We start from the raw sequence: 14,078 nt of genomic DNA, 5'->3' as shown, positions 1-14,078 counted from the left end.
TACAATTGTCCACTGACAATTGGAAAAAGCTTTATGGAATGGAAAATTGCCATAAATTTTCTTTTTAAACTCCAGGATCACTTATGAAATGCTGTTTGATTAGTATTAAAAAATACGTTATAATGATACGAAGAACAACTTTGTTCTTGATGTATGTTTTGTACAAAGCAAGATGTCCTAAACAGTAGAATATAATAGTTATATATATATATATATATATATATATATATATATATATATTCACTATAGCAATCGACAATGACAATATAGGAAAATCGTCAGATAATAATTTAGATTTGGCACAGATCTTCCACATCTGATATCTTTCATTATATTTCCATATTAAATTTATTTGTTATTATATCTTGTAATTTTTCTTTTGCAAAATAAGGAAATAAAAATTAGGTTAAAATGCTGGAAATAAACGTTATTACTGCGTTCAGAATTTTCTATCCTTGCGACTGATATCAAAGAAATTAAGTCTATAAATTAACAATTCTGATCATCATATTCTATGCATGTGAAAGTTGGTCTCCGAGACATAAAAAATAGGCAGGACACATCGATTTAAGAAAAAATATTTGGGAGGACGAGAGGCGAATAAATGGGTGAATTTAAAAAATTATAAGATACAGAATATTTCAATGCATATGTCACTGAATCGTATACGAATAATAACATCAAGGCGTTTAAAATGGATGAAACATCGCTAATGTGAGTCATGGATTTCTTATATTCGTATTTGGGAAACCTCGATAAAACAGGCGTTTGGGTAGACCAAGAAAAATGGTGAGTGAATAATACAGGGTCCAGCAAAATATATAAAGCATTTTAATATATTTCTCACAGTAACATTATCAACAGTATATCCGATAGACAATGGTAATTAGTAGAACACATTATGCCATTTGTAACACCAATCAAATAACATACGCAAATATTGTGTGGTACATCTTGGTATTATTTTTCTACGGTATTTCGTAAACCTCACTCTTTGCATATTCATGTAGTACAAACCTCCTGAGAAATATCTTAGAAAAATAATACGAAGGTAAACCACACAGGTAAACAATATTTGCTCTCTTTTATGTAAATTAGTGCCTTGAAATGCTTACTTTGATGTATTAAGATAACACATGTGTTTATTTCTTTTAATTTTATCCTTGAAAGTAACACTAGGTTGTAACCAATTTTGTAATGTATATTTGCAAGGTCGTCGAATGAAACTATCCATTACAGATACACCAGCATTCTGAGTGGGATTGCCTCGATTTCTTTCAGAATTGTTCACAGAATATGAAATTGCTCTATCAATTTTCATATTGTGTGCCAACTTGGTATTCTTCCATATATCCCAACTTTGAAGCACTGTCGGAATTGACGCTGTAGCCCACTGTTACTATACAGTCATTATTTTTAAAACATATTCCATTTAATTAAAAAAAAAAAAAAAAAAAAAAGCTATATCTGTTCGAGTTCAACAATTTTGCTAATAAAATGGCACCTCTCTTGCTACAACATAGCATGCTCGTTTTCAAGGGATACCGATAAACCCACAGTGAGTGAGTGGTACATGAATATTCTATATCCTGTAGAACCTGATGCAGATTAATAAAGGATTGGCTCGCTAGAGGCTAGGATTCAATTAAGAAATATTGTTTCTGCTACTAATAACACTTCCAGAGTGATTCGGATATCATTGAAACTGTAGTTGGTGTGAGAACTACAAAATTATATTAAACTATAAAGCGAAAACGATTTTCAAGATTATTAATACCTGTATATCGATAAAAATGCACAAATCGTAGATCCAGTAAAACTTTCTGTAATTTAAGTTATTTAATTTTGGACCTAAGTGAATTATAATAATATACAATAAATTAGAACAAGTTGGCATATTATTTAATGTGTAACCTCAGAAAGCTAGCATTTAAAAACTTGAAAATATGAAATTTAAAATCAACAGATATGAATTGAAATATATAAAGAATATAAAAAGTATGAATACTAACTTGTTTCTTATTTTACTCTTTTTCAGTTAACGTTCTGTGATATCTTTTGTTACATTGGCTTTACTGTCAATAATGTTTATACAGTAAGGTAGGTTCAATTAAAATATATGCATATGTATACGAATTGCATACCAAAATTATATGCCGTTCTGCCATAGTTCGAACGTTTAACTGTGCAAAATTTCAAAATTCTAACTATGTTCGTTTTTAATAATTTCACATGTGAAAAAAAAGCCTTTCTTGATACTGACCTGAAGTGAGGATGTGATCATAGAGCTACCTAATAAAGATTTTGTCTGCATGTTAGAAAAGTGTTTACATTCATCGGCAGTTGAAGGATATTTGCAGGAACATTTCCCTTGCTTATTGTACTCTCCAGAAGTGTGAGCGTAAATTTGTGTGTGTGTTGGGGGGAAGGGGGTACTGAAGATTTACCAAGTTCCGGAAGCCCAATTTATGTAAACACCCCAGAGAACGTTGCTTCTGTTTAGGCCGTAGTCATGAAGGACAGATGGCTAAGTGTTGAGGATATCTGTAACGTTACAGGATTCTCTCATTGTGTCATAGAAAGAATTTTGACATACTATCTAAAGTTATTCAAGGTCAGTTCATATTAAGTTCTTTAACGGCTGTATGAAGAGAACAAGTTTTCCTGGATAAGTAGGAGGCTTTTTCTACAGGATAAGAACATCGAAAATGTCCATCATCCATTCTGTTCCCAAGAACTATCCCCCATTCACCCACTGTCTATTTTCAAAACTTAAGGATTCATTGCAAGGCAGACATTTCGAGTCCAAAATTATCCTGGGAAGTTTAATTTTTACTGTCTCAAATATATCTCTCAGAAAGACTTCTAAGGCGTTTTTCATAGTAGGGTAGAAATTTTGCAATTGTATGTGGATATGGACAGGTGTTGCAAAATGACAAAAATATATAACTCGAATAAAAATTGTTTAAGTTATGGGAAAACGGCACGTAATTGTGGTATACATACAGACAGTCGTTTTACGTATGGTAATTTCCTTTGTATAGGGTGATTTATAATACCCGAACATACTGCAATTGACTTCTTTGGCAGAGAAAGCATGTTATTCTTGCTTTAAATGAAATTCTATATATTTATATAGTACGTTACATTTTTAATTTTGCCATGAAAAGTATGTTTTGTTATGGCTTTATTGATTTTATCTAATCCTGTTTTAGTTACCAATTACCAGGCTAGAAAATGTCGAGAGAAATTAGAAAAACAGGGAAAACTTGATCACTGGACTGGGAGAAACTTTAATTCCCATCTCAAACTCGTCGGGTGAATTATTTACAACTTTAGCTACTAGCTAGGCATCAATTTAGCGAGTTACAATTAACTAGATATAATTTCTAGCAGATTTTTTGTGGAAGTAATGCATTTTGTGAAAGTAATGCATTACACTATAGGTATTTTGAATTAGGATTTCTGTGCTTCACAAATTTTAAATTAATAACATAATTATAATTATGTTAATTGATTTGAACAAAATCCTGAACAAATATTGTTTTCTTATTTGATTTTATTATTATTTTCAGGTGGTCAAGACCTTTGCGTCCTCTATTCCTGATTAATTTTATGGAATTTAGGCGGATAAGAAGAGCATTCCGAAATATTCGAAGAACTTTACCTGATATTTTAAATGTCCTGTTTCTTTTTCTATTGACATTGATTATTTTTGCTCTAATGGCAGTGAAGTTATTCGGAAGAAGGTAAGAATTGTCTTGAATGTTACATTAATTATGATAAAACCATTGCAAAAAGAGAGAGTACTTAGACTATAATGCTGCGACAATTAAAGCTTAGAAAATTATCTTGAAAATTGATTGTATATTTACAATATAGAATTATGGAGTATTAGACCACATGAGGGATAAGAACTGAAGCTTTCCTGGTGTCGTGATGAATATAGTTGTTCTCGGACAATCGCCACTCAGGTGTATTCTACGTCGTCCCACATTTCGAGAATCGACAACATTGTTCTCGTCCTCAGGGTAAAGTATGAGAGACCAAAACAATAGCAATGCTAGAAGAAAATAGCAACCTCAATAGGGATGTCGGTCTTCAACTCAGCCAAACATGGCTTCCTCTCATTCGAAGAAAACGTATGCAAAACAACCAATCGGGCTTGTTAACCAAGCCAGTCAACCAGCTAATCAAATTGAGGCCACACACTGCCGTTCATTAGACATCGCCATTGACCAATCAAACTCCGCCCATCCCTGCCAGCACCTATATAATAAAGGCTTCTGTTTTTGATCTTTCATACTTTACCTTGAAGACGAGAACTATGTTGTCAGTTCTCGAAACGTTGAACAACGTAGAATTCACCTGGTTTATCACCCGAGAGCAACTATATTCACATGAAAGGAATATTTTCATTTAAACTAAACTCCCTGCGCAATAGCCCTAGGGACAAACCAAGTGGCTTTGGTACTAATGCCTTTGGAGTGATGTCTGATTAATACAACGGTTCTACGTTATACTGCAGCTTTAAAAGTATATATGTATTAGCAACTACAACAATTAGATGCAGAGCGAATGGAAGTGTTTCAAGTAACGTTTCCAACAAGTATATCCTTTTTAAAAAGTCCACTCACCTTGCACCCGCAGCTATTGCGTTTTGTCTAGAAATATTTCTTGGTCCGTTCTATGACAATGGTCACTTCAGAAGCTAGAAGACAATAATTTAATATTATTTTTGTCGCTTTTTCTGTAACGAAATAAAACTGTTAACGTTTAAAGTTCGGATTGTGTCCATTTAATCTTAGAAATTGAGGTAATCATAATCGGTGGTTTGTACTAGTTATATAATAAAATCACACCACACTACCACTTCTCATTACAAGAAACTCAGTGGCTTCAGTTTTTTTTATTACTTTCATTTGACCATTCAAAATCGTATTGCTTTCATGTCAATGTTCAAAGATGCCTAAATCTCATGTATGTTACATCCTGATCTCTCTCAATCATTTTACCCACAACATCAATGTTATTTTACTGGCAACAACAGACATGGATGGACGACCTTCACGAAATTCATCACTGAGAATTGTGCAACCACACTGGAACTCAGAAAATAAATTGTATACAATCCTATTGGATATACCTTTGATTGGATCTTTGTTCTTTTATGTACAAAATAATAAATCCCTTTGGCTTTTCAGTGTGTGATACTTAAAAGGAGAGGTTTTACTCCTTGATAGTACAGATAACGAAATATGATATTCAGTGCGGACTTTCTCCTAGATAATTTTGGAGAAACTTCAGAATGTAAAGACATTCGAGAAATAGATTTTGGAGCAAAAGTACAAATCAGAAAATTCTGAATCAGACTATAAAATAAGTCGACAAAACCGAATATCGATGCTACATCTCTGCAGTAACACTATAATATCAAGTCTGCTCTCTAACTACCTGTACGTTTTCATTGTTGAGATCGGTCTACTTAGCCATTCACGCAACATCGACTGTACCACAACTATTGTGTTTTCAATCCATTGTCTACGTTAATCAGCATCGATGACAGTTGAATTAAGTATGTGAGAAATAGAGGAATGAAACCACCATGTTTTCTATAGTTGCGAGTTGATTGAAATTCAAATAGTGAAAAAGTTCGATTATTCTAGGGAAGAAAATACAATGTAGTGGTAAGCGCATCAGCATGGTAGACCGAGAGTCTAGGTTCGATTCTCAGTCCAGTCGCGATTTCCTTTTTTCTTTCTTTTTCTTTTTCCTACACAGCTCTTCATTCATAGAGGGTACAGTGTAATGAAAAATCGGTTGATTTCTCAATTTTTCACATAATACAAATCAAAATTTATACTCAAGTTACTGTTTCAGATGAGGGCAAGGATCAATTGCAACTGCGAGGGCGAGAACAAATTTCCAGTACGAGGGCGATGGACTACTCAGCTCGCAAGGGCGAGGGTGAATGAGGGCAAGGACCAATTGCAACTGTGAGGGCGAGAACAAATTTCCAGTACGAGGGCGATGGACTACTCAGCTCGCGAGGGCGAGGGTGAACGAGGGCGAAGACCAACTGCCACTGCGATGACGAGGACAAGTTTCCAGCACGATAGCGAGGGCAAGCGAGAGCGATGGACAACTTCCTTCGCAAGGGCGAGGATGAATGAGGGCAAGGACCAATTGTTACTGCGAGGGCGAGAACAAATTTCCAGCACGAGGGCGATGGACTACTCAGCTCGCGAGGGCGAGGATGAACGAGGGCAAGGGCCAACTGCCACTGCAAGGGCGAGGGGGGTCGGAGTAAAATGAACACCTGTGTTATTTACAAAAGAAAGGAATATGATTAATTATATGCTATATAATTATAAGTCCACTGAACTTTAGTCTCAGTACAACTCTCTTGAAATACAAATTTAGCTATTATAATATCCAAGCTTGAATATACTCTTTCGAAATTGAAAGAAAAACGTTGCTCAGTTGCGTTACCGAAACAAACCTGTTCTTTAGATTTTTAAAAATCGTTAAGAGGAAAATGCAAAAAGCACAACCATAATTTTTAAACCAACTAAAGTCGTGTAAATGAACTATAAAGTCGTATCTGTAATCAGAGGTTAAAACAAAAAGAAAAACTCTTTTTATATTGTGTGTTGACAACTTCCGGTCAGAAAAATTGTATTAAAAAAGAAAAGCTTCTCTAGCTCTTGCAATCTAAAACAAGACTCTCCGGCGTTAAAGCCGACAAAAGATCAATGGCGACCATATATGTAGTAGACATATCAGCTTCCATCACGTACTTGCAATTTTCGAAATCGAAATATGCTATCTCTCTATTCAGGTAACACACTCATTATTTCACGATGCTAGATCCGTACCGAAAATTGTGATCCCACTGGGAATCGAACCCGCGATTATGCACAGCAAAGACATGCGGTATCATTTAGAGCGCACACTAATTCTGTTACGAACGTACTCTCAGCTGGAGTGATTCTGCCCACTTTTAATTAAAATTTATTAATAATTTACTTCTTGATAAAATATTTCGTAAATATTGTCTCATGTCGAAGAATGTTCATGGAAAGTTTTACTACGATTTTACATTTTTAAATCAGATACTGTTTTATTTCTTTTCTCTTCAAAATGTTTCATGTAAGTGGTGCGAACGTACATGGCAAATAGAACAACTGGCTATATTTTGTCTTTCATCGTAGACAAGCACGAAATTTTTCGGATGGCAATGCAATCCCATTGTATAATAATATGAGGCATTTTTGAAGAAAACTGAATTTGCTTTTGGGCTTTATTAAAACATACTTTTTTGTTGAACATCAATAAAGAAATTCTGATAATCACAATATAGCAAGAATAATTCTGGAAATATTTCATCATTACATCATTATTTTTGTACTAAGGAGAAGGTAAATCTTGAGAAAAGAGAGAAAAGCTTTTCTTTTTGTGTGTGTGTTTGAAAATACTGCTGTGAAGGAAATATTTGCTTCCTCATATCTGTTAAAAAAAGAAGAAAAGAAAAGAATGATTTTCCTTTCTGAAGCCGCTTGGAGGGTTTCAGCACTATGGTTGTGGTGACCTAGGTTGCTTATATAACTGCAAAGCATGATAATTTCCTTAAATAAAGAGAAAATATATTCTATATAATAGCACATGAAGGAAACCAATGTATTGATGGAGTAAATACTTTTACCAAGAATGTCATTGAATACTATAAGATCATATAATACATATACGTATTACTTGAAATATGATGTATAGCCAATAGGATAATATATCAATAAATTATAAAATGTTCGAAGTAAATAAATAATAAGTCGGTAGATTGAAATGGCAAAAGTGAGCCTGAATTTGGTGAGATTCATGGACCAATTTTGCCCGGAGCTATTATTACAATAATTGTGATGAAAAAGTAAAATCATTTTGTTAATACACATCATATACCTCAATACATATAACAGTTCGAACTCAATATCTTTGAGAGAGGAGTTAATGAAAGTTTCAGAATACTCAAAATAATTTGTTTTCGGAATTAACGGGAGGGGGGAGGGGGGAAGAAAAAAATAAAATTGCAATCGATGATAGCGTATCGCCAGTAACGTAGCCAGAAAAACATTACTTAGGAGCACCATAATTTTCTAATAATAAATTATGAGCTCCTACTTGATGTTTTTCTGGCTACGCCATTGGAGATAAGCTATCATCGATTACAATTCTTCTTTTTTTCTTTCCTCAGTTAATTCTGAAAACAAGTTACTTTTTGTAATATCGAGGATCGAGGATCGAAAATGGAACGTATTGCATGTAAGCAGATCCATTTTCGTCATCAGTTTTAAAGGGAGGACTTGAGCCGGATCAACACTTCCCAGACTACGCCACTTCTTGTCACTAGTATCACAATAGTAGCTATCAACTTCTGACGTACACAAGTGATTTTGTTGTGTTGTTGAAAATAAATTTCGTGGTTCTAGCTGTCACTTAAGTAACTACTGTTGATTTTTTTATTAGGTACTAATGAGGTTGATAGTACTAAATTTTATCTAAATTGTTTCTAAGAGTTTTCTGTAGTCATTCGTTACATTTTATTTATATATTCACCATTCTGTCCCTGTTGATTAATTTTATTCTTTATTACCGCAGAAACTTAAAATACCCAAATGGGGGACCATACTTCCAGAATTTAGCTGACAGTTTTTTTGATCTCTATGTGTTGGTGACCACAGCAAACAATCCTGATGTCATGTAAGTCTATTTTTCTCTTTTTGTAATTTTTTTTTCTCTCATCTGTCGTATTTCATAAAAATTGTTAGTTATGTTAGATCAACATTCAACAGTCCCATAGAAAATGTTTATAAAATGAAAATTATAGGTCTTGAGTTTGTAAATAGATTGGATTTGTAATGTTGTCACTAAGTGAAAATGTAGTCGAATTTGTTATATAATTATTGTTAACTTACAACAAAGGATCATTTTCATAATCACATTGGGTAAGTATGGTAATAAGAACTGAATAGGAGAGTACACGGAATTTCATTGACAAGGATTATCACTCAAAGTTTGGATTATTAAGGCAGATCAGTCAACTCATCTCAAGTATAACAAACAAAGTGTAATAGGAAATACAGCCTTAAGGCTGCCTAAAATAAATAATAATAATAATAATAATATAAAAAAACTACGACTGGGTTAAAGAAAGAAAATAATTGTGACTTGTAACTTATCAATTGGTTGATGCTGAGGCGTAATAAGGTTAGTACATAGCTAAAGAACAATTTCATCTTACTTATTTCAGAGATAGTGACTTGTGTTCATTGCTTTCAAAACTTTTATTGAAGACGCGAAAATGAGGATAAATATAGGTAAGACACGTAAAATTGCAGGAAAGAACAGCCAACTCTGAAGTATAATAATAATAATACAGGATAAAGAGATGAGAATTAGATCCTGTTCTCCGATTTTAGTTTTGAGGTATCGTAAACTGGTGTCTTAAGGACTGGTTCCTTCCTTCGTTTAATGCTACCTGCCTTATCTGTGTTTTTAAACCATATCTTTGTTTCTTGTGTAAAATACATAAATAAGGGTCGAAATACTAGAGACGTTTAATGTAAGGAATTTTGTTCAATAAACCCACTGTTTGTATCTTTACATAAGTAAGCGATATTTACAGTGCCCTATAAAGATAACCGAGAAAGTTCTTTCGCTTTTTGTGGAGGTCAGTGCTGAATTGGCCCTCACACTTTTGAGTTGAATGCGAATGGAGATAAGGCGAAGGTCAGTTGTTGGTGTAGGTATATCCAATACTACCTGATTGTGGCAGTTCAGTTACACCGTAAACTTGCGTAAGGACAGAGTGAACATGGGACCTCCACAGAGCGTCATAAGGGCGTGTATGCTGTATGAGTTCATACTGGGGTCAAACGCCGCTACAGAAGGGCGGAAGATATGCCAGGCCTTTGGTGAGGGTGTCGTAACTACGCGGACAGTGCAGCGGTGGTTTATCAAGTTTAAGGACGGTGACGAAACACTCGAAGATGCACCACGTGCCGGAAGACCAACTCATGTACAAAATGAAGATCTCCGGGCAGCAGTTGAGACGAACAGTGGCCAGATATATGAGGAACTGGGACTATAATTCAGTGTGAGTGGAGAAACCATTCAGCAGCACCTCGATCAACTTGGGAAGCACTACAAGTTAGGTTGATGTGGCCCACATAATTTGACTCCAGACCAAAAGGGAACGCGAGCAGACATCTGTTTCTTTGCTGTCTCGTCTGAGGAAAAAGCCATTTCTGGACAGGGTGTTGACATGTGATGAGAAATGGATCCTGTACAAAGTTCTACGGCGCCGTCATCATTGATTAATATCCCATGATCCGGTTCTAAAACACCGGAAACCAGCACTGCACCAAAAGGAGGTTCTCCTGTGTGTTTGGTGGACTGCTCATGGCATCGTGCATCGGGAACTGTCACCAGCTGGTCAGAGCATCAATACAAGTGTGTATTGTCAGCAGTTTAGCCGTGATCAAGAAAAACTCAAAACACTTTTGAATCGCAAAAGGATCCTCCTGTTACGGGACAGCGCTAAGCCCCACATGGCTTGGATGACCTGGGATGACCTGGGACACCATTCTACGCTTTGGATAGGAAACACTATTGTATCCGCCATACTCCCCGGACATTGCACCGTCCGATTATCACCTGTTCCATTCCTTGGTCAATCACCTTAGAGGACACAAGTGCAAATCCAACTTCACTTCACGGCCGACCAAGTTCTAGCGCAATGGAAGTCATGGCCTTCCAGAACGTTGGCAGAAGGTCGTCAATGCTGATGGGGACTATTTTTGCTCTTCCAGGTACGTGTTGGGTGACATATCGATGTTCGAATTTGGTGGGTGAAAGTGCGACAGAATTTTTTTCTTGGTTACCTTTATTCAGATTAGTTTAAATTAACTTTTTGGCGTAAGTGATTATTGGTACGGTAACGGTTGAAAGAATTAACCGACTACCACACTTTCTTGAAGTCTCCGTGAAATGGGAGATAACTGGCTAATTCTTAGAAATAATAATAAAGTTCGCTTTTGTTAGAACTGCCGAATGATTTCAAAAGGGAGGAAAAAGAAAACACAGGATTGTTTCTGGAACAACTGTCATGTGATAATTGCTCGGAGAATCAATTAGACAGCTTTACTTTCATTTAAAAGTTAAGTTTGATATATGCGTTGGTTCAAACGTCAAGGGCATTTTTTTCCGGTACTAACGCATTTTATATACAGTATATGTATATACCACGTATATCAAAAGTTCGCTGCCATTGGCCAAGTTAGTTATGAGTGAAGACAGAATGGAAAGAGAAAAAAGTTGTTGAAAGAGGAGTTGAACAAAGACTTGTCCAGCTATGTTTTTTCCTTTCCTTTTTACACTTTGCAACATGATCCGATCATTTCTGCAAGCTAACCAAAAGAAGAAGGATTTGAACACCTGATGACAAAGGACATCAGTAACTCGTAAGTGCGTATGCTCTGGCCTGCTGTGTGTTTTGCAGTGTAACATGTGGATGCTCTCACCGACAATGGATAAACAGCAGTAAACAGTAAAACTGACTCTTTTATATTTGAAGAAGTTACTTTCAATGAATAAGCTTTTCCTCGTTTCCTTTGGGTTTATTCCACTTTGAAATTAGGTCCACAGATATCTTTCGATATTCATTGTGTTTCGCATTAAAAAAGGACTAATAACTCCAGATGACATCAAACCACGTAATACCATTACCTTCGCACGCTCCTGTCCTATGTGAACACATATATTTGGATTATCATACGCCCAGAATGGCTCTGTTCACGAATCCTCCAACATGAATCATTGTCTCATCAGTCCACAAAATGTTGTCATACAGTTTGGGGCAGTCATCATACCAACTCAAAAATATTTCTGCAAATTCCATGCACCTGTTGTAGTGATTAAAAAACAGTTGTTACTTAACAAAAACAGTTTCCATTACTTAAAAAAAGAGATCCTTCTTCAGAATGATGGCAACTACGTAACATGTTCTTCAGAAGCACCCTGACGCTCTGATTTCTTGGACTTTTTATGAACATTTCACTAACTTCGGCAATGTTCTCTGGTGAATGATCTTCCTGATCTCCTTGTATCAGTGATACTGCTTGTTGTTGTTAACTTTTGGTGATAATTTTTAATTGTTTTTAATCCAGTGTTGCATGGATTCCTCTTCTGCCCCTCCACTACCGTTGTATTCAAACAGCAGATCCCAGATCTCATGTCAAGCCACTATTCTGGCCTGCCTTTCCACTTTTAACAGAAGTAGTATTCAACTTAAAGTGCAAAGAAACGAAAGAAAAGATATCAACAAAAGATATCAGAGTCTGTTCTTTCTAAATATTCAAGTTTCACAAAAAATCGTTCATAAATAAAGAAGTTATAATAATTTAAAAAATAGAGAGTAACTCATCAAACACCCTGTCCATATGTTTAAAGAAATTGAGGTAAGGTCCTTCTGTGAAGTAGTATAATGGATAACAGAACTTCTAAAACAGTTGTATAGATAGGGGCACAGTAACTCAGCGGTGGACTGCTTACTTCTGGTGGGACTTTTCTGTGTTTTCTCGGGATTCTCCAGATTTCTCCCATTTCTTCATTCCACCAGTTACTTTATCATCATTCACTTGCGTTAATCATACGCCTTCCGTAACCTAAAGGGCATAATCGTGGGACGTAAAACTAGAACAGTACAGACCGAGTTTATCTTTTACATGTATTTATTGTGTCCGGTTCTGTATGTATCGATAATGTTTCTTTCTCTTTTCTCACAGGATGCCTGCGTACGATTCCAACAAATGGTTTGTTATATTCTTTATAATTTTCATCAGTGTGTGTTTATATATCTTTATGAGTATTTTCTTGGCTGTTATATACAACAATTACAGGAAGCACTTAAAGGTAAGTCTCTACATGTGAAAAGTTGGCGATATATATGAGTTGTGAGTAGGGTTGAAATGACCATTGGCTTGTTAATGAGATGGGAATGCAATGTTTATCAACCAGGCATCAGTCTTTCATTTCTTCAAAGAAAGAAAAAAAAAAAAAAACGATCCCTGATTGAAACACAGTGCATCTCATCTCACTAACTAGAATAAGTAATACTTGTTGGGGGGTCGATAAACCAGTAATAGAGCGTTTACCTGTGGTTCTAGGAATACCTGGTTCGATCCCAGTTTATGTCGGTTTGTAGTGGACAATATCGTGTTCGTGGATTTTTTTCGGGGTTCTCCGTCTTCTCCTACATAATTATTCAACCAATTATTTCACATCCATTCATTTTCATTAATTGTTTTGTCTGCTTTAGCCTAAAGGGCATGGCCGTATGACGAAAAACTTTTGCAAGAGCATTTAAAAATAATTAAATAAAGGAAAAAAGTAACCAGATTGAGCTGAGTATCTTGAGTACCAGTATTACATGAGAATTGTAAACAATTGTCAAAATCACGAGAAAGAAGTAGTTCAACACAGCTTTTAAGTTAGAGTGAAATTAATCTAGATATTTGCAAGGTAATATAATAGCTTGTACAGTCCGCAGCAAAAAACCTGCAACATGAGCATGTAAGTTTATCGTGAAACGACGAAGTCTTTTGCTCCGAAATAAGTGTGCAGGGGAGGACGCCGAGCTTTCTCCTGGCGTGATTCGTGCCACAGACGTTATGTTGATTTCTTACACTGTTAGCGTATTTTCACAATAGACTTACATGCTCATGTTGCAGGGTTTTTTTTTCTTTTTCTTTTTTTTTCTGCGGACTGTACAATGTATGATTCAGAGTGTCCCTCATATGTACTTGAATGTCATTATTTAAATGCTAAGATGAATCAAAATAGTATCGGCGTAACGTGTAAGGCAACGCATCCTTTCACCAGAATTGGAAATCACTTTATTGGCGAGTATGATTCAAATCTTGAAAGACGTGTTCAAACCAATAAGAATTAAAAGCACTGAGTGGTAAAAGAAACTAGAGAAGAATGGCAAAACTGATTCTTTGTTTGTCACATTGCTGATTTTT

General features: G+C 35.5%; 1 protein-coding gene across 1 annotated transcript in view; it reads left to right on the top strand.

Annotated features, from left to right (window-relative positions):
* The window catches only part of LOC145695145 (uncharacterized), a 103,895-nt gene that overhangs the window by 26,864 nt on the left and 62,953 nt on the right, over nucleotides 1–14,078 (top strand). Inside the window, exons 7-10 of the mRNA XM_081772080.1 lie at nucleotides 2,039–2,100; nucleotides 3,576–3,749; nucleotides 8,653–8,754; nucleotides 12,840–12,966. Coding sequence (XP_081628206.1) covers nucleotides 2,039–2,100; nucleotides 3,576–3,749; nucleotides 8,653–8,754; nucleotides 12,840–12,966 — 465 coding nt within the window. The remainder of the gene's footprint in view (nucleotides 1–2,038; nucleotides 2,101–3,575; nucleotides 3,750–8,652; nucleotides 8,755–12,839; nucleotides 12,967–14,078) is intronic.

The sequence above is a fragment of the Thermobia domestica genome, chromosome 9 (genome assembly GCF_964235325.1).
Source record: "Thermobia domestica chromosome 9, izTheDome1.hap1.1, whole genome shotgun sequence".
NCBI classification, from domain to species: domain Eukaryota; kingdom Metazoa; phylum Arthropoda; class Insecta; order Zygentoma; family Lepismatidae; genus Thermobia; species Thermobia domestica.
Note: the sequence above shows the minus strand (reverse complement) of the source record. Positions and strands in the feature narration are given on the sequence as shown.